The sequence below is a fragment of the Thalassophryne amazonica genome, chromosome 14 (genome assembly GCF_902500255.1).
Source record: "Thalassophryne amazonica chromosome 14, fThaAma1.1, whole genome shotgun sequence".
In the NCBI taxonomy this organism is placed as follows: Eukaryota; Metazoa; Chordata; class Actinopteri; order Batrachoidiformes; family Batrachoididae; genus Thalassophryne; species Thalassophryne amazonica.
The window spans coordinates 96,036,668-96,056,798 of record NC_047116.1 but is presented as its reverse complement, the minus strand read 5'-3'; the positions used below and the strand labels follow the sequence as shown (position 1 = coordinate 96,056,798).

Below are 20,131 nucleotides of genomic sequence, written 5' to 3'. Positions count from 1 at the left end.
TGCATCAAATACTAAATTCTTTTGGTGTAACTGGAAAGTTGTATATTGACAGCAACAGTCCTCCTTTATGGAGCAGCTGACTCTCCGGCACAATCTGATTCTGTACCCATCTCTCAAAGAAAAGTGATTTGTTTTTATATAAAATGTCTTTTTTATTCCAAATGAGATATCTGTGCGGTGAAAATTTATGTTTATAAATCAAAGACGAGGCTAAGAGGACCTGCTTATGGAATGTAGATCATTTTACAGGGAGTTTGTCCACGTTGTAATTACAATTAAACTCCACCAAAACGAGAGAAAATATGTTGAGGAATAAAATTCCAGATTGAAAAAGGATTTTTTTTTAGAAAATGCTTAGCCCAATTAACTTTAAATGTATTATTTAAGGTACTGAAGTACAGAAAATTTAGCCCACCAGCTTCATAATTATTCATAACATGTTTATATATATATATAGATAGATAGATAGTGTGTACGATTTTCTCAGATAGAGTCAAACAACATGTGATCAATAATTTTAGTGGTTTTGGTATCTAGATGTAAAGACAGAGCTGCATATATGAGCCTTGATGTTCCTTCAGCCTTAGTAATTAACACTCTGCCTTTCAGGGATAAATCCCTCTGCAGCCACTGATGTAATTTCCTTTGAGTTTTCCTAATAATTTGAGTAAAATTTAAGGAGCATCGTGTGTTTTGTTCTTTAGAAATAAGAATCCCTAAATATGTAACTTCTTCCTTGGACTGTTGCAGATAGTGTGTATATTACAGTCTTTTATAGGCAATAATTCACACTTGTTAATGTTTAGATAAAGGCCAGAAGCTTTTGAGAAATCCTTAATTACATCCAGAGTGACACATACCTGACTTGCATTTTTCAAAAACAACGTGGTATCATCAGCAAGCTGACTAATGATATCTCTACCTGCAATAGAAATACCTTGGACAGCACTATTATGGATGTGGATCGTGACAATTTGTGTGCAAAGCAGAAATAACTAAGGGGAGGTTGATCAACCTTGGCGAATACCTCGTTTCACATTAAATCTCGGGGTTGTGCCATTTTTCATTTTGATAGAAGTATTTCCATTAGCATATAATGTTTGAATTGCCTTACAAAAAAACGTGCCAAATCCTAACTTTTCCAAAGAATGAAAGCTAAATTGGTGTTCTATAGTGTTGAAGGCCTTATAGAAAGCTAAGAAGAGGGAAAAACTATCATCAGACACTAAATCAGAATAGTCAAGAATGTCTAAGATGAGTCTAATATTATTTGAAATGTGTCTCTTCCTCATAAAGCCTGACTGCATCTCATCAATAATTGTGTCAAGAACCTCTTTAACTCTTGTGGCATATAGTAAAGCCATAATTTTATAGTCGTTGTTTAACAGACAAATAGGTCTGTTATAAACGGTCACAGCTTCAGTAGTTTCATCATATGGTGACTGTGTTTGACACTGTGGACGAACGAATCCGTGATCTGACATGCAGAAGCCACTCAATGGTTTATTAATACATGTCAGCAATTTATTATTATTAAATCTGCGGCTGTTTGTTCCAGTCGGATGTTTTTCTCGGACGGACTTCCGGTGCTGCTGATGAATGATGTGACGCTCCTCCGTTTAACAAAAGGTCGTAATCGTTTCTGTTGTAGTTTAACTACCTGCACTTTAATGTCATTAACGTCAACTTTCACTAATAAGAAAGTCACTGCTCTTTTCCTGTGTGAATCTTAAGAGTAGTTAGTTTATCTTATTTGCTGTTAGCCTGCGCTAACTTCCTGTACTCGGTTCAGCGGTTACTTAATGCGCAAAGGTATATTTTAGTTTTGTGTGATACTGTCAGGCAAGGTGGTCCTCTTAAAGAGTCGTGTTCGTAAATTAGAGCAGGCTCTTACTTTTTGGGGGGGTTAAACGTTACGGACACTGGATGATCTTAGTGTCTGGGCGGATATCGCGTCCGTTAACATTAGCTTAGCTCCGTCACGTCACCATGACAGTGACTGACACGAACGTGACAGTCACCTTCCTTTATACGGACCCGTATTTACAGAGACCGTTCTGAAGATACGGAGGGTGTCTTACCGACCAATCAGAATGCGCAAATATGTCAGTACCCGCACCATATGCGGCTAAAGGTCCGGTGTCGCGTACAATTATTTCCGCCTCGCTTAGAAAACAGCGCTTTGAACTTGAGGTGGATGGACGATGAAAGAAGCAAACACTTTCGCAATTTGCGTCGATATTTTTGATGAATTTCTTAATTTACATTTGATGAATTTCTTAAATTACAGCAGCTTCATTAAACAAATGTACTCGAATGTGATTGTATTGTCTGGGTCTGTCTTGTCATGTCTGTACTTGGTTAGTGTAGTTTATGTGGCTGCCTGTGTCCAAGACAAATTTCCCCTTGGGGACAAATAAAAGAATCTTGAATTATGTCTCTATGAGACTGTTGTGCAATTTATGTTAATATATTCCTGTCAAACAATCTCAAATATTTAGAGATTCATATAACAAAAACATCTCCAAGAGAGGTTTTTAACTTCCCCTGAGAATCAAAAACGCAAAATCCTTCTTTGATATGTGGTTACAAAGAGACCTCTCCATGTTTGGGAGAGTGTTATTGTCAAAAGCTGAAGGTGTGTCAACGTTGGTTTATCCTGCATTATCACTTTTTATAAATGATTCACTCTGTAAAGAGAGAAATAGTTTCTTTGTACATTTTGTTTGGACAAACACCATCTCAAAAAAGGCATCCTCAATTTTGAGAGAGCAGTTTCGAGAACACGAAAATGACCATGCGTAATTGATCGTAATTTTTTTTTTTAGACTAAAATTACCATAACTTCCTTATTTCTTAACCAATCTTGACAATCTTTGTGTCAATTTCTTTGTTTTTTCATGCTCTATCAATTGCACCTGTAAAAAGAACAATTTATGGACTTTTTTCTTTTTCTTTTTTTTTTTGTCTTCGTCCCTAGCAGGGGGTGGGTTAAAATAAAACTTTTGGGTTTCTTTCATCTAAGTTCCACCTTTAAAATCAAATGGCTTAAGAAATGTTTGGAGAAACCAATGTCACTGTGGTATTTTATTCTACACAATTTATTTAAAATGGTAGGTGGGCTGAAATTTTTTAGCTAAGTTGCAATTTTACCGTCATTAAATTACCAGTTAAACGTTCAAAGTTTTATCAGTAGGCCTTATTGAATGAATGAATGAATTTATTCAGCACACAGTTCGACAACAAAACAACTTTACAAAGATCCCATGTGGCCGAAAGGGTGAGTGCACCCTTTCGGCCATTTTTATACTAAAAATAAGAATTACATACACACATTTATACAAGCATGCAACCATAAACACAATTTTCAGAATACAACCAGACAAACACTGTCGCACAACACACAATCTCAGAAGCAATAACAAAAACAATAAACCCAAGTCTTCAACTAACAAGAAATTTTATCATTCTTATAATGTCTCCTAAAGCCCACCAAAGTGTCAAGTACTTTAATGTTGTCAGGACAGTTGTTCCAGTTGTTAACCCCTTTAACAGACAGTGACTCTTTGCAGTAGTTTGGATCTTCAATTTCTCAAACAACAAAATTTCTCTCAAGTTATAACTAGAGTTCCTCAGTTTAAACAGATCCTGGACATGTTGCGGCAGCAATTTATTTTTAACTTTATACATAATTTGTAATGTAGTCAACCAAGTCCCAGAATTTTAGAATATGTAAACAAGCAAACAATGGATTTGTTGGCTCACAATATGATTTGTTACAAATAATTCTTAGTTTTCTTTTGCAACATAAATATTGGATTAGTATTAGTTTTATATGTATTTCCCCAAACTTCAATACAGTAGGTCATATATGGAACGAGCAATGAATGATATAGAATAGTTAATGAGTGTTGGGAAATGAAATCTCAAGCTTTATGCAAAATTGCAATGGCTTTTGACATTTTAGATTTAACAAAATTAATATGCGTTTTCCAGCACAGTTTATCATCAAAAACCACACCAAGAAATTTTGTATCAGTTACAGTTAGCAGTTTTGCTTATTAGCATGGAAATTATGCCATGTGCATAACTTTTCTCCACACAAGGAAATAATTTGGAACAATGGCAATATTGCTGTCAAAAACAAAACTTTATACAAGGAAGACTGGATTGAAAAGAATATATATATATATATATATATATATATTTTTTTTTTTTTTTTTTCTCAGATTTATTTGGTGGTAATGGCAGTCTTCATAGTTATGGAAATGTCTTAAAAACAAAATCATTTCCAATCAAATACAAATAATTTGCTTCTGTTATAAAGGCCATTCCTCAGAGTTTGCTTGAGTTAATGAAGTGTCATCTAACTTATCAAAAGATTGAGGTTCAAACACCTTATGACTGGGGGGATTGATATGCTTGTCAGAAAATGTACAAACAAACATGTTAGGAATACACTTCAGCGCTATAACAAGATTTCCCTCAAAAGAAAATTTTTCTGGAAGGCAAAATAAATTGACAGAAAACATGGTTGTGCTCCTTCCAGTTTTACATTTCATGTCAAATAAGAGAACTTCAGTTCAAAATACTACACAACATTTATCCTTGCAGTAACACACTTTCCAGGTTCACTGACATAGATGATAAATACACCTTTTGTAGGATTGAATCAGACAATTTCACATTTATTTTGTATTTGCCGTGTGTCATCTACATTTTGGAGATTTTTAAAAAAATATATATCATCATCAATAACATTTAAAAAAAATATATCTATGAAAAAACTGGACATACCATCGCAGTTGGCTTGAAGGATACCATTACAAGATTTGAATATAATGATAAGCCTTTTTCTTTTGTAATTAATCTTGTGTTGCTAATTGGCAAATTTTACATACACAAAATGATAATTTCCAAATCTCTTCTGAGTTTTCAAATATTTCTGGTAGAATTTAATTTGTATACAAATACTCTGGCGCTAACACATAAGAAAAGTGAATATACGCTGCAGTACCTTGGTGACTTATCACTAATAGCCCTTGGATGAGTTTGCTGTGTCAAATACCGTTTTACATCTCTTTGGGTTTTTTCTTTCTTTCTTTCTTTTTACTGACAAGGTTTGATATATTCAATGTTACATTAAGGATTGTGTTGTATTTTGTGTCAGTTATCTGCATTTATATACCACGTTTGTTTTTGTATTTTGAAATGCCAAATAAAATTTTGAAGGAGGGGAAAATACATACTGAGATTACACCGTACCAGATTTGTACAGTCGCTATCTATGTATGTCCAAAGAAAGAGGGAAAAAAAATCGGGTTTATAGGTGGGTTTTTCTCCATAAATTGAAACCAGCTCTCACCGTTGTGACATTGCGTAGAGAAAGCGCAAATTCAGTACAGAATAAGCTTCCGGTTTTTTGCATGTGTAGATAGTGAATACACAAATCTAGTATGGTTTACATCATCCGCGGACACCCAGGCATTTACTGCCCATGCAGCCTGGAAGTCATCCCCAACCAACCCCCCCCGGCTGCCTTGCCATGGCAGAGCCGCTGAAAACAAATTCATTCATGTGTTGGCCTGGTTCCAGCAGACGGTACATGCCATGAAGCTGTGTTGTTGTAGGGTGTGCTAACCACAATCGCATGCATGGTAAAAAATTAACTGCCCAAGAGACAACGTAGCTCTGAGAGGAGAGATAAAAGGTTGGCAGTTATCCACACAGGGGCATTTTGGTGTTGTCACACACTTGTGGTTCTTCAGCCTGGACAGCAGAGCAGCAGCAGATGATTACATGAGCCTGTTTTTAGTCTTTCCTCCACTTGGTCATTGACTCTCTCTTTTGTGTTTTTTAAAGTCTTTCTACAAGCATGTCTGAAGTCCAGCAGCTGAGAGACATGTTGAAACTACAGCTAACACCTGCTGATCAAGGAACAATCGCAAACCAGGCAGAAGAAACATATCATTTAAAAGAAGAGAACAAAAGAGGTAAAGAGCTGGATGCTGTTTTTAATCCTAAAAATCACTTCTACAGAACAGGTTTGTTCACTCAGCTTTGTTTGTGTTTGTGATACCTTCTAACATGTTGGAACTCTCAAATATTTTCTTTGATATTCCTCCATTGAGTTTGTTTATACTTATATGCAGTGGTGGGCACAGTTCCGCTGACCGCTAATTAGCGAAGCTAACATTTTTATTAAAGGATTAGCTTTTCCGATAACTTTGAAATCCATCAGAAGACCAGTTAGCTTCTGCTAAATTTAGTTCGGCTAACTTTCAGTCCGCCAACATTTTTTTTGCTGGCATAGTGAGTAAAGCTTAACAGCCAGAAACATCTATCCATCCATCCATTTTCTTCTGCTTTATCCGGAGTTGGGTCGCGGGGGCAGCAGCTTAAGCAAAGCCGCCCAGACCTCCCAATCCACACACCTCCCCCAGCTCCTCCGGGAGAATCCCAAGGCGTTCCCAAGCCAGCCGAGAAACGTAGTCCCTCCAGCGTGTCCTGGGTCTCCTCCGGGGCCTCCTCCCGATGGGACATGCCCGGAATACCTCTCCAGTGAGGTGTCCGGGGGCATCCGGAAAAGATGCCCGAGCCACCTCAATTGGCTCCTTTCGAATGAATGAATGAATTTAGTCAGCACGCACATAAACAAAACAAAATACCAACATAAACTCTTACTAACATACATAAAAAAAACACAAAAGAAAAATACAACAATAACTCAGTTTCTCAAATTAGGTGCAGCCGAAAGGGCATGGGCTGAAGCAAAAGCTTATAAACGCCCACCCCCTACACCCGTTACCATCCACAGTTAAATACACTCAAATAAGATAGAAATCAGAAAATAACATAACTAAACAGAATAGAACAATTTCATATTTACATTTACATTTTATATCTACATTAGAATATAGTTAGGTACTAACAATTGCATCAGTGGCATTCCATTATTTTCAATTCATTTAAAGTTTAACACATTTTTACCTTCTAAGCAATTACAAATAGTCTTGCACCCTGATCATTACTGACATAATGTCATACACCAAATACTGTTCAATGTCTATACAATCGTCTACACTTCTTACTAACTCTGTTAACATTTTTACTCGTTTGTGTACTGTGCTAACATAATTTCTTTATATTTCTTTTTGAACTTATAAATGTTTCCTTTATAAGTTATAGTTATATATAAGTTTATAAGAAATCTTTCGACATGGAGGAGCAGCGGCTCGACTCCGAGCTCATCCCGAGTGACCGAGCTCCTCACCCTATCTCTAAGGGAACGCCCAGCCACCCTGCGGAGGAAACTCATCTCGGCCGCTTGTACTCGCAATCTCGTTCTTTCGGTCGTGAGCCAGATCTCATGACCATAGGTGAGGATCGGAACGTAGATCGGTCGGTAAATCGAGAGCTTTGCCCCCCTACTCAGCTCTCTCCTCACCACGACGGTCCGATACAGTGACCGCATCACTGCAGATGCTGCACCGATCCGTCTGTCGATCTCACGCTCCATCCGTCCCTCATTCGTGAACAAGACCCCGAGATACTTAAACTCCTCCACTTGAGGCAAGGACACTCCACCGACCTGAAGAGGGCAAAGCATCTCCCCCTCTAGCTGCCACCTTATCATGCTGGGGGAGTTTGCATACCCGGATGATCCTAGGAGCTATGTTGTCAGGGGCTTTGTGCCCCTTGTAGGGTCTCCCAAAGCAAACAGGTCCTAGGTGACGGATCAGACTAAGGGCAGTTCAGAAGCTCCCATGACCAGTAAAAAATCAAGGGCCGAGACGTTGCCTGGTATGGCGGAGCCGGGGCCCCACCCTGGAGCCAGGCCTGGGGTTGGGGCTCGTGCGCGAGCGCCTGGTGGTCGGGCCTTAACCCATGGGGCCCGGCCGGGCTCAGCCTGAAAGAGCGATGTGGGCCCGCCCTCCTGTGGGTTCACCACCTGCAGAGGGGGCCATGGGGGTCGGGTGCAGAGAGGACTGGGTGGTGGTCGAGTGCAGGCGGCCCGGTCCGTGCTCACAGCCCCTGGCTGTTGGGATGTGGAGTGTCACCAGAAACATCTGTAAAACCTAAAATCCTACATGTTAATTCCTGTTGTGTGCTTTGCAATAAACGGACCGCTGTGAGAAGCTCAGTCCTCCCCCAGTGAAAGGGGACAGACCAGCTGCCAGCACAATGAAGAAAAAAAAAGTCATTTACTTTCAACATGTCAATACTGAGACAGAGGGCAGGAGATATGAAGTGCAAAGCACCTTTCACTCATGGTTTCATTTAAAACCAACTAATTCTGGACAGTTGAGCGAAATTAATGGTAACTCTGTTATTTTTACAAAGTTAAAATATGATATTGGGCAATTCTACAGTAATGGAATTACAATCTGAGCTAATCTCTCATGGTTAGATGCCATATGTCCAGATTTTGCTACTGTTGTAATTCCGTTGCCATAGAATTGCCCTATTGCACATATTTTTAAAGTAATGCACTAATTCCTGACGATTTGAGCATTAAACAGACACATGTACTGCAAGGCATTATGGGAAATTCAAATTAGCTGCTCTCATCACCAGCCCCACCCCCGTGAACACCGAACACTGCCATCTACTGGGAAAAACAAGCAATTTCCAAACAGCATCCAAAACAAGGATGTCTTCTCTTGATAATTTTCCACACACTGCGTTTATGAAACCAACTGAAAGGACAAAACAGTTCAGATTAAAACACTACATTTAGTTTGCTGTTTTAAAATGTTCTAGCCTTGTGCTGCTACATTGATTAAGTCCTTACACTAGTTATGCACATGCGCTCATCTTCTAATGTTTTTTTTTTTGTGGAAGTGTTACACTGCCACATACAGGCCTGGCATATGTACTACAGAATTGTTACGCATTTTCAGTGGATTTGTTTGGAAGGAGGTATTTCTGGAACCGCTGCCATGTTTACGGAACGCTCTCTGAAAATCACAAAGAAAAATATTGTCGAGGGAAAGTTCCTTTTCTGTGTAGACAAAGCCTTAGCTGAAAAGTGAGTGATGAAGGGGAGAGAACAACTGAAAAAGATTAAGTGGCTGCAAAAAAGAAATCCCCTTCAGTCATTTGGAACTATTTTGGATCAAGAAAAGATGAACCTGCAAGATACCAACTAACCAATTCTTTTTTTCTTAAGCACTTTAAAACAACCATAGTGGACCAAAATGCTGTACAGAAAATAAAAATCATCATAAAAGACATAATTCATATAAAATTATAGACAAAATACAACTAAACTAATTAAAAGCCATAAAACATGAATAAAAACATCAACCATACTATAAAAACAATAAAATAAAAGAAATGCATGAATTCATTGTCTCACTAAATGTCAAAGGCCAAGGAGAAGAGACAGGATTTAAAAACAGACAGAGGTAAGGTCTGTCTAATCCAGGGGTAGGCAACCTGTTCCAGAAAGAGCCATGAGGGTGCAGGTTTTCTTTGCAGCCACTGACTCCACCAGGTGATTTTACTGATTAATATCACTTTGAGCAGATGGAATCAGTTAATCAGTGAAATCACCTGGTGGAGTCAGTGGCTGCAAAGAAAACCTGCACCCTCATGGCTCTTTCTGGAACAGGTTGCCTACCCCTGGTCTAATCTGTTGAGGCAGGTTGTTCCATAATTTTGAAGCTGCAACAGCAAATGCGCGGCCCGCTCTGAGCTTCTACTTAGTTTTAGGGACACTCGGGAGCAGCTAAACAGCTGACCCGAGAGAGCGGGTGGGTTTATAAGAGTGTAGGAGCTCAGAGAGGGAGGGCGGGGCAAGCGCATCCAGGGATTTATAAAGAATTTCAAAATGAATCCTAAAATGTATGGGCAGCCAGTGGAGTGAGGCTAAAATGGGTGATTTGTGCTTGTATTTACGAGTACCTGTTAAAAGATGTGCAGCAGCGTTCTCTACCATTTGTAGATGGGTGATGGAAGATGCACTAACCCCCATGTACAGTGAATTACAGTAATTCTGCCAAGTACTGCCAAAGGCATTGATTACTGTCTCAAAGGTGATGGTCTAGTGGTTAAGCATTGCGCTTGAGACCAGAGGATCCTCGATTCAAATCCCAACCTGACCGGAAAATCACTAAGGGCCCTTGGGCAAGGTCCTTAATCCCCTAGTTGCTCCCGGTGTGTAGTGGGCGCCTTGTATGGCAGCAGCCTGACATCGGGGGTGAATGTGAGGCATTAGTATGTAAAGTGCTTTGAGCATCTGATGCAGATGGAAAAGTGCAATATAAATGCAGTCCATTTACCATTTAACATTTCAAAATGCTGCCTCCAAAGAACTGGCTTTATTTTGGGTAGCTGCCTCAAATGGAAAAAGCTTGATTGGATAATGGCCCTGATATGACTGTCAAATTTCACATCTGCATCCACTTTAACCCCTAGATTTGTTATGGTTGGGCTCATATACTGGGCCAGGGAACCCAGATCTATCAGCAGGTACCAGTGGTGCCACTAAAAACCATCACATTAGTTTTCTTGTCATTAATTTTTTTTTTAAAAAATTCAAAGCTGTCCAGTCTTTTATAGTCGAAAAAATAAGTATTGGGTACACTGTTGATTTTGCAAGTTTTCCTACCTACAAAGAATGTAGAGGTCTGTCATTTTTATCATAGGTACACTTCAGCTGTGAGAGACAATCTAAAAAAGTGTATGATTTAAAAAAGAATTAATTTGCATTTTATTGCATAGAATAAGTATTTGATCACCAACCAACCATCAAGAATTGTCTCTCACAGACCTGTTAGTTTTTTTTTTTTTAAGAAGTCCTCTTATTCTGCACTCTTTACCTGTATTGATTGCACCTGTTTGAATCTGTTACCTGTATAAAAGACACCTGTTCACACAGTCAATCACACTCCAACCTGTGCACCATAGCCAAGACCAAAGAGCTGTCTAAGGACACCAGGGACAAAACTGTAGACCTGCACAAGGCTGGGATGGACTACAGGACAAAAGGCAAGCAGCTTGGTAGAAGACAACAACTGTTATGATTATTTATTAGAAAGTGGAAGAAACACAAGATGACTGTCAGTCTTCCTCAGTCTGGGATTCCATGCAAGATCTCACCTCATGGGGTAAGGATGATTCTGAGAAAGGGCAGGAATCAGCCAAGACCTACACGGGAGTACCTGATTAGTGACCTGAAGAGAGCTGGGACCACAGTTGCAAAGATTACATTAGTAACACACAACGCCGTCATGGTTTAAAATCCTGCAGGTTACACAGGGTCCCCTTGCTCAAGCCAGCACATGTCCAGACTCATTTGAAGTTCACCAGTGACCATCTGGATGATCCAGAGGAGGCGTGGGAGAAGGTAATTTGGTCAGATGAGACCAAAATAGAGCTTTTTGGTATCAACTCCACTCGCCATGTTTAGAGGATGAGAACAACCCCAAGAACACCGTCCCCACCATGAAGCATGGGGGTGGAAACATTTTTGGGGGTGCTCTTCTGCAACGGGGACAGGATGACTGCACCGTATTGAAGGGAGGATGGATGGGGTCGTGTATTGTGAGATGAGATTTTTCCTGGCCTGGCTCGTAGGGCTTTAACTAGTACTGTGCCTGCGGTCTTCTATTTCCTCACTATGTTCCTCACAGTGGAAACTGACAGCTGAAATCTCTGAGGTAGCTTTTTGTATCTTCCCCTAAACCATGATGTTGAACAGTCTTTGTTTTCAGGTCATTTGAGAGTTGTTTAGAGGCTACCATGTTGCCACTCATTAGAAGAGATGCAAAGAGGGGAAACATTTGTAAATGGCCACCTTAATACCCCTTCTCATGATTGGATTCACCTGTGGAAGGTGGTCAAGGGTCAATGAGCTTACCAAACCAATTTTGTGTTTCAATAATTAGTGCTCAATGTAAAAGCTCTTAAATCATTCTAAAGTGCGGTTTTAAGCAGAAATGAGGCAATAATTGATTAATCGCTGCTGACACTCTGAAATGACACATGCACAGTGAAGGCAGGGGGACCGATCAGACCGCGACACCAGTCCACCTCCTCGAGGAGTAGTTGGATGACATCCCTATTTTCGTGGATTTTAATTAAATACTATTGCAGAGCTGTGAGGCTCATCTGTCATAGTTCTAAGTGAAATTTCCCCTATAATTCAAGGACTTAGACAACTTTATTCATCCCACCAGGGGCAATTAATTTATTAATAATTTATTTAATTAAGTTTAAGTCTAAGGGGAAGGTTTCATTTCCCAACTTCACATTGGTGCCCAAATTTTATGCACCTGCCTAATTTTGTTTAAATAATTATTGCACACATTCTGTAAATCCTGTAAACTTCATTTCACTTCTCAAATATCAGTGTGTTCATATGCTATATGATTGATTTATAAAGGAAAATCAGGAAAATTATCAGGGGTGCCCAAACTTTTGCATACAACTGTATGTGTGAATGTGAAACAAATTGTCCTGATGTACATTTTCACTTTATCACTTCTGTCAGTGCAGTTACCTTACTGTCATCAGGCCAAACTCACCACTCTGGTACTTTATTTTAATGTGTTGTTCTAACATTTATTGTGAACTTAATTGTTTCTTTGCAGACATGCAACAGTTGTTGGTGAGTAAAGAAGAATTTTTTCCTGAACACCAGGAATGGAATCTGAATGATGACCAGGAGAACATCAAAGAAGAAGAGAAGCTGTGGATAGGTCAGCAGGGAGTACAACTTCAGCAGCTGGAGGAGGCAGATCTCACCATGTTTGGTTTCACTGCCGTCACTGTGAAGATTGAAAATGATGATCATGAAAAACCAGAGACATCACAGCTTCCTCAGAGCCAAAGTGATGAGAGCACAGACACTGAGCCTGTAGCCAGCAGCTCATCTGTACACAGAACATTGATAACAAAAATGGAAGGAGAGGACAATGAAGGACCACAACCAGCCAGTTTCTCAGGTCTAAACAGTCATTTACAACTAGATACGTATGGCAGGAGTTCAGATAGTTCTGAAACCGATACAGATGACAGTTATGATTGGAAACAGACCAGAGAGCTTTGGTCTGGTTTTAACTGTCAAAAAAATAACCATGTTGTTAGTTCAAGCAATTGCAACATTGTTGAGAAACAATTTAATTGCTCTGAATATGGAAAAGCATCTGGTCACATGAACAACTTAGAGCAACACAAGGGGAGGCAAGCAAGGGAAAAATCATTTAGCTGTACTAATGGGGGTAAAAGACTGAAACAAAAGGGCACTCTGAAGACACACATGAGAAAGAAACTATATCAGTGTTCGGACTGTGGCCAAAAATTTGGACGAAAGTGCAATCTGAACAGACACATGATAATTCATACAGGACAAAAACCATTTGGCTGTTCTGAATGTGGTCAAAGATTTGGACTAAAGTGCAGTCTGAATAGACACATGATAATTCATACAGGTCAAAAACCATTTGGCTGTTCTGAGTGTGGCAAAAGATTTGGACGAAACGGCAATCTCAACAGACACATGATAGTTCATACAGGAGAAAAACCTTTTAGCTGTCCCGAATGTGGTCAGAGATTTGGTCTAAAGAACAGTCTGAATACACACATGATAATTCATACAGGAGAAAAACCATTTGTCTGTTCTAAGTGTGGTAAAAGATTTGGACTGAAGAGCCACCTTAACACACACATGATAATTCACGCAGGACACAAACCATTTGGCTGTTCTGAATGTGGTCGGCGATTTGGACAAAAGAGCCACCTGAACACACACATGATAATTCATACAGTATAACCACAACTGCCCCAGTCAGAAAAACATACCAAGAGGGTGACTTACCACCCAAAGACACAACTTTGTCACACAATACTACTTTATGGATGCAGAGAGAATGCTTAGCCCCATCACACTTGGCAAGAATCAAGCCAACCCAGATGGAATGTAAAAAAAAAAAAAAGCCATAATTTGTGCCACACCTGGGAATATGAATTGTGGCAGCTGTGTGACTACTCAGACTGTGCTGTGACCCGCCCCAATTGATCTGTGCACTTAGGGGAGGTGATGGTCTAGTGGTTAAGGTGTTGGGCTTGAGACCAGAAGATCCTCGGTTCAAGTCCCACTGGAAAATCACTAAGGACAGGGCAAGGTCTTTAATCCCCTGTTGCTCCCGGTGTGTAGTGAGCGTCTTGTATGGCAGCACCCTGACATCGGGGTGAATGTTAAGCCCCTGTACACGTTACAGATGTTGGTAGAACACATTAGGATTACCCAGACAGCTGTGAAAATACAGTGAGAATATGACAAATGCAGCTGCTTTGGTGTGTGAGTGAGGTCCGATGCAGGTGGAGGAAATCTAATCCGGCAGTACTCAAGGTGTGCGAGTGGTGCGTTCAGGCACAGTCAGGCTATTCGACCAGGGTCTGAAATGGCGTATCATTTCGAACCGTTCCTTGAACATGATCAGAATGCTTTGAATGCCATTTTCGTGCTGTACGAATATTTAGATTGCGGTCAGACTGCACGCCGACTGTCAGTTTTTTTTTTCTCCACCTTAGCTGTTTTGCTCGTGTAAAATATTCAGAGCAGCCACAGGAATCTGCCCCACTGTTTAGACTGCTCTCAGAATGCTGTCCGACGTTCATGAATGCACCTCTACATTTCCAGAATGTGGGCCAAACTTTCATTTGGACGGCATTCGGCCTCTCGTCTGACAGGGGTATTAGTACGGAATGATGACAAAAAGGCATTTGACAGCATGCCACGCTCTGGGATAATAAGGTGCTTAGAACTTTCCTAATGACCCAAGTGGAAAACTACTATCACCCTAAACAACACAGAGGGACAAATAATCCAGATGTACAAGTATAGAGGGATTTTCCAAGGAGACAACCTCTCACCACGATTCCAAGAAGAGCTTGAAAAAGAATACGTAGATAAACATAAATCAATACAGTATCTAAAAAAAATTGGAGAACTTGGTTTTGATGGAGAAAGAATTCCAGTTGGAGCACAAGATCAGGGACTTCTAACAAATGGCTTTAAAAAAAAAATGGCAGGGATTTCGCAAAATGACAAATGCTGATTCTATCATAAAGCTGTTGGGAGTGTAAATCAGCACGCCACACCCTTAGGGCAGACGACATTATACATCCCGACACAAGGAGATCTGTAAATATTTACACTGGAAAGCATGCACGGAATGGAGCTGGACGTAAAGGAAAACATCTGGGAGCATGAGCCAGCACCGGTCTCGTCCAACGGAAATGTAACCATCTTCTACGACAGAGATCTCAGCAGAAAGACATATTGAAGGAGGTGCAATAAAACCTGACACTGTCATGTGGAGCACAAAAGAGAAAATGGCAAAATTATCAATGTAACAGTCGCCAACGACTGTGGCCTCAATAGGGCTGAAAAGGGGAGGAAAAAAAAAATGCCTGAATACCGAGACCTTTAAAATGACCTACGAACAACATGGTCATTGGAAGAAAGAGAAACGTATATTAGTTGTGGTGGAGCGACAGGGTTTATGAAGACCCACTTGAAGAAATACCTTGAGGCAATCCCTGGTCACCCAAGTGTCCATGAGGTGCAAAATTTTGGACTAAAAGACAGTGTAAAGGTCTGATGTGTTTGGATGTTCATGTTTGTTCACCTACCAGCAAGGTATAGCAGGCATCGAGATGCGTGATGGCGTGTCTGTGTCAGGAGTCCTGCTGCATGCTGAGATACTTTCTAATTCTCTGAATGTTGTAATGACTTAATTTAGAAATTTTAATTTTGGGGAAAACATGGACATCTTGGGGGGTAAAATCTGAAATTGACTTAAAATCCTTTCCCCTTCTTTGGTTGTTGTTGGGTTTTGATAAGAATGTTATTGTTTGATTCCTCAAAGCACTGTTCACAATTCTTCCTCACAGAATTTTGAATTTTTTTTTTTTTTTTGTAAAAATATTTGCATACATATTTGCCTACAGTTTTTGAGAGGTCTTAATTCTGATGGTTTTGTTTAGTTCATCTTAACACTGTTCACAATTCTTTTGAGAATAAGAAATTATACATTTTTAGGAAAAATATGGACTTCTTTTGGGTAAAATTTTACCTAAAATGTTTTTTATTTTTTGATTGATTTTTGATTCAAATGAGTTTGTTTGAATAATTTAAAGACTTCACAATTCTTCCTCACAAAATTTGAAATTGTGAATTGTTTTGTTGGGAAAACAATAAAAATTTAGCCATAGTGACTCTCTCTCTTATTTATTTATATATATATATATATATATATATATATATATTAATTATAGTAGTGTACAGAATGATAGTAGTGCTATGTGACTAAAAAGATTAATCCAGGTTTTGAGTATATTTCTTATTGTTACATGGGAAACAAGGTACCAGAAGATTCAGTAGATTCTCACAAATCCAACAAGACCAAGCATTCATGATATGCACACTCTTAAGGCTATGAAATTGGGCTATTAGTAAAAAAAAAAAAAAAAAAAAGTAGAAAAGGGGGTGTTCACAATAATAGTAGTGTGGCATTCAGTCAGTGAGTTCGTCAATTTTGTGGAACAAACAGGTGTGAATCAGATGAAGGATGAAGCCAGCACCTGTTGAACATGCTTTTCTCTTTGAAAGCCTGAGGAAAATGGGACGTTCAAGACACTGTTCAGAAGAACAGCGTAGTTTGATTAAAAAGTTGATTGGAGAGGGGAAAACTTATACACAGGTGCAAGAAATTATAGGCTGTTCATCTACAATGATCTCCAATGCTTTAGAATGGACAAAAAACCAGAGATGTGTGGAAGAAAACAGAAAACAACCATCAAAATGGATAGAAGAATAACCAGAATGGCAAAGGCTCACCCATTGATCAGCTCCAGGATGATCAAAGACAGTCTGGAGTTACCTGTAAGTGCTGTGACAGAAGACGCCTGTGTGAAGCTAATTTATTTGCAAGAATCCCCCGCAAAGTCCTCTGTTAAATAAAAGACGTGCAGAAGAGGTTACAATTTGCCAAAGAACACATCAACTGGCCTAAAGAGAAATGGAGGAATATTTTGTGGACTGATGAGAGTAAAATTGTTGTTTTTGGGTCCAAGGGCCGCAAACAGTTTGTGAGACGACCCCCAAACTCTGAATTCAAGCCACAGTTCACAGTGAAGACAGTGAAGCATGGTGGTGCAAGCATCATGATATGGGCATGTTTCTCCTACTATGGTGTTGGGCCTATATATCACATACCAGGTATGCGACAAGACAATGACCCCAAGCACACTAGTAACCGAGCAAAATCTTGGTTCCAAACCAACAAAATGAATGCTTTGGAGTGGCCTGCACAATCCCCGGACCCAAATCCAATTGAGAACTTGTAGGGTGACATCAAAAAAGCTGTTTCTGAAGCAAAACCAAGAAATGTGAATGAATTGTGGAATGTTGTTAAAGAATCTGGGAGTGTAAGAACAGCTGAAACGTGCCACAAGTTAGTTGACGCCATGCCTTGCAGATGTGAAGAAATCATGAAAAACTGTGGTTATACACTAAATACTAGTTTAGTGATTCACAGGATTGCTAAAAAAGCGATTTCAACATAATAGTTTTGAGTTTGTAGCGTCAACATTAGATGCTACTATTATTGTGAACACCCCCTTTTCTACTTTTTTCTACTAATAGTCCAATTTCATAGCCTTAAGAGTGTGCATATCATGAATGCTTGGTCTTGTTGGAAATATAATAAGAAGAAATATACTCAAAACCTGGATTAACCTTTTTAGTCACATAGCACTACTATTATTCTGAACACTACTGTGTGTGTGTGTATATATATATATATATATATAATTAATTTTTCATCAAAACACTGTTCATTGCAGAATTTTTAAGTTTTGAATTTGGTCATTTCAAAAACAAAAAATGAAATTCACTAAAAAAAATTGGCATTTTCCATGCATAGATGCTGTGGGGAAAAAAATCAAAACAAGACAGCATTCCACAAAGTTTACACGTCATCATTAAAATTTTGGAAGAGAATCTCAACAGCAAAAATCTTCCAGCAAAATGTATTTCTATTAGTGTCACCCAGTACAGTTGACATACTGTTATAATCATTTCACCTGGAACTTCAGGTTTCATTTAAAAGTGTATTTACACAATAGTGTAAATGCTAAAATGACTCAAAATTTACAGCCATTGGTAAAGAATTTTATGTTGGGTATGTCATCATTTCCCTCACCTGCATCATGTGGGAAAAAGTTGAAGAACCCGGGTGAGCTCTGGCTCACTGACACCAGTTATTAACTGGAACCAGTTCATGATGGAGAACGCGCAGACCCCACACAGAAAGGCCACAGGTGCGAACAGATCCCATGAACTTGTGAAGCAACAGTGCTAACCACTAATCCAGCGTGCTGCCCCCAATTAATATAATTGTGATATATTCCTGTGAGATAATGAGTATACAAGGTCTGTTACAAAAGAATTCCGCGCGTCGCGCTGGAGCCGCATGGCGCAAAGCAACGCAGTGATGAAGCCTCACAGGACATGTCCTGGCATGTCCAGCTCATGCACAATTTCTCGGATAGTCACACGACTGAAAAGCCACCGAAAGCCGTCTGAAAGCCATCCTGTGAGACCAACATGGAGGTGCTTTTGTCCCGCGCCATTTGCGGCTCCGTGGCGCATCCCTCCGCTTCTCTTTCCATGAAAAAAACTCCTGTAACAGTGGAATGTGCCGAAAAAGTCTTGATGTCCACGTCTTCTGCCATTTTTGTGGAAGTCAGACGACGTCCCGGATCAACAAAGCCTTCACGTTGGAAATGATCTGGTTGTTTCAGCAGGGTGTCAGCCTATCGATCGGCGCTCGGAGTGGGCCGCGCTCTCAGACACTGGGCGGTCTTTAAACTGGCTGGAGCACTCCTTAGTCTGTGTAATCCCCATAAAATCATCGCTGAAAGCCATATGAATTTTCCAAATGGTGTCCACCTGGAGGTCTCTCACAGTTTCTGGAAAAATTTGATGCAGCAAAGCTCCAAATCGTTCAGACATTTATTCGCAATAAAAATCCGACGAGAGGGCTGGACCAGTGCTCACACAAAGCCTGCTCACAGGCGAATGACAACCGACAGGCGTGAAAAAACTCACGCATGCGCAGGAAGGTTCAAGTTTGGCTGATGCAATCACACATGATTCAAATCCATATGGTTTTTGCAAACAATAAAAAGGTCCGATACTTTTCTAACAGACCTCGTATCTCATCTAAATCAATTCTAAAATTTACCTGTAATAAAATTATAAAGATAACTAAAGTTTTATGAGTGGCCGTAATAAATATTTAAGAAACTTAAAGTTTATGAACAACTTCACCTGTTATTGCTCAAGCACATTGCAAACATTGACACGATGGATAGAAAGATACGATTGGTTTTGATGACCATTTACAGTTGGCGATGAAAGACTTGGGTGTTAACTTGGTGTTAAAGTCAGAACAAGAAGCTGCACTGAAAGAGATCAATCTGGGCCAAAGAGACACATTCTGTGTTGTCGCTCCAACCAGAGCGGCACTCTGAGCAGGGTGCACAGTGTTGCCAGATAGGAAATATGCAACTATCGTACCAAAACCTCAAAATTATGGTATTTTGGGAGAAATTATCGTACACAAACAACACGCATATAACGTAGCTATTTTAGCGTAATTTACAAACTTTTCTTTTTACGTTGTGTTGACAGTTTCTCTCTTCTCGCTTAGCTGCTAGGCTCAAAAGTTGTGTCTGTGTGTAGTGATGGTGACGGGGTGGGCTAAGCTATGTATGTGCGCATGTGCAGCCAAAACAGTCTACATTACAGGTCAGTTGTCTCGGGCCCAGGGAGGGAGGGGCAGGGCCGAGAATTGGGAACTCGTTACTTTGTATGGAGGGGGGTGTTCTTTCAAATAACTTTGTTCCAGGCCGGCCAAAGCTAGCAGCAGCCCTGTGTTTGGTGTGTCTTTGATGCCGCTTGAGTGCAACGCCTGCGAAATGATTCTTGGGAGTCAGAGAGAGATGCGTGTTTGGACAACCAACTGAAATTATCGTACATTTTTTCCCATTATTGATCCTACATCATACAGAGGGCATAACTATCGTACAAATACGATAATTATTGTACATC

General features: G+C 39.8%; 1 protein-coding gene across 1 annotated transcript; it reads left to right on the top strand.

The window, feature by feature from the left end:
- The first annotated feature begins 1,553 nt into the window (after nucleotides 1-1,553).
- Nucleotides 1,554-19,737, top strand: LOC117524340 (gastrula zinc finger protein XlCGF57.1-like). Its single transcript, XM_034186099.1, has 4 exons — nucleotides 1,554-1,629; nucleotides 5,863-5,993; nucleotides 12,600-13,718; nucleotides 19,712-19,737. The coding sequence occupies exons 2-4, from the start codon at nucleotides 5,876-5,878 to the stop codon at nucleotides 19,735-19,737; spliced, it is 1,263 nt and encodes a 420-aa protein (XP_034041990.1). The 5' UTR covers nucleotides 1,554-1,629; nucleotides 5,863-5,875.
- Nucleotides 19,738-20,131: the final 394 nt, after the last annotated feature.

Coding starts and splice junctions, on each gene's coding strand:
- LOC117524340 (XM_034186099.1), top strand. CDS start 5,876: ATGTCTGAAGTCCAGCAGCTGAGAGACATGTTGAAACTACAGCTAACA. Junction 5,994..12,599: donor AAAAGAAGAGAACAAAAGAG/GTAAAGAGCTGG, acceptor GTTTCTTTGCAG/ACATGCAACAGTTGTTGGTG. Junction 13,719..19,711: donor ACCATTTGGCTGTTCTGAAT/GTGGTCGGCGAT, acceptor TTGTGTTGACAG/TTTCTCTCTTCTCGCTTAGC.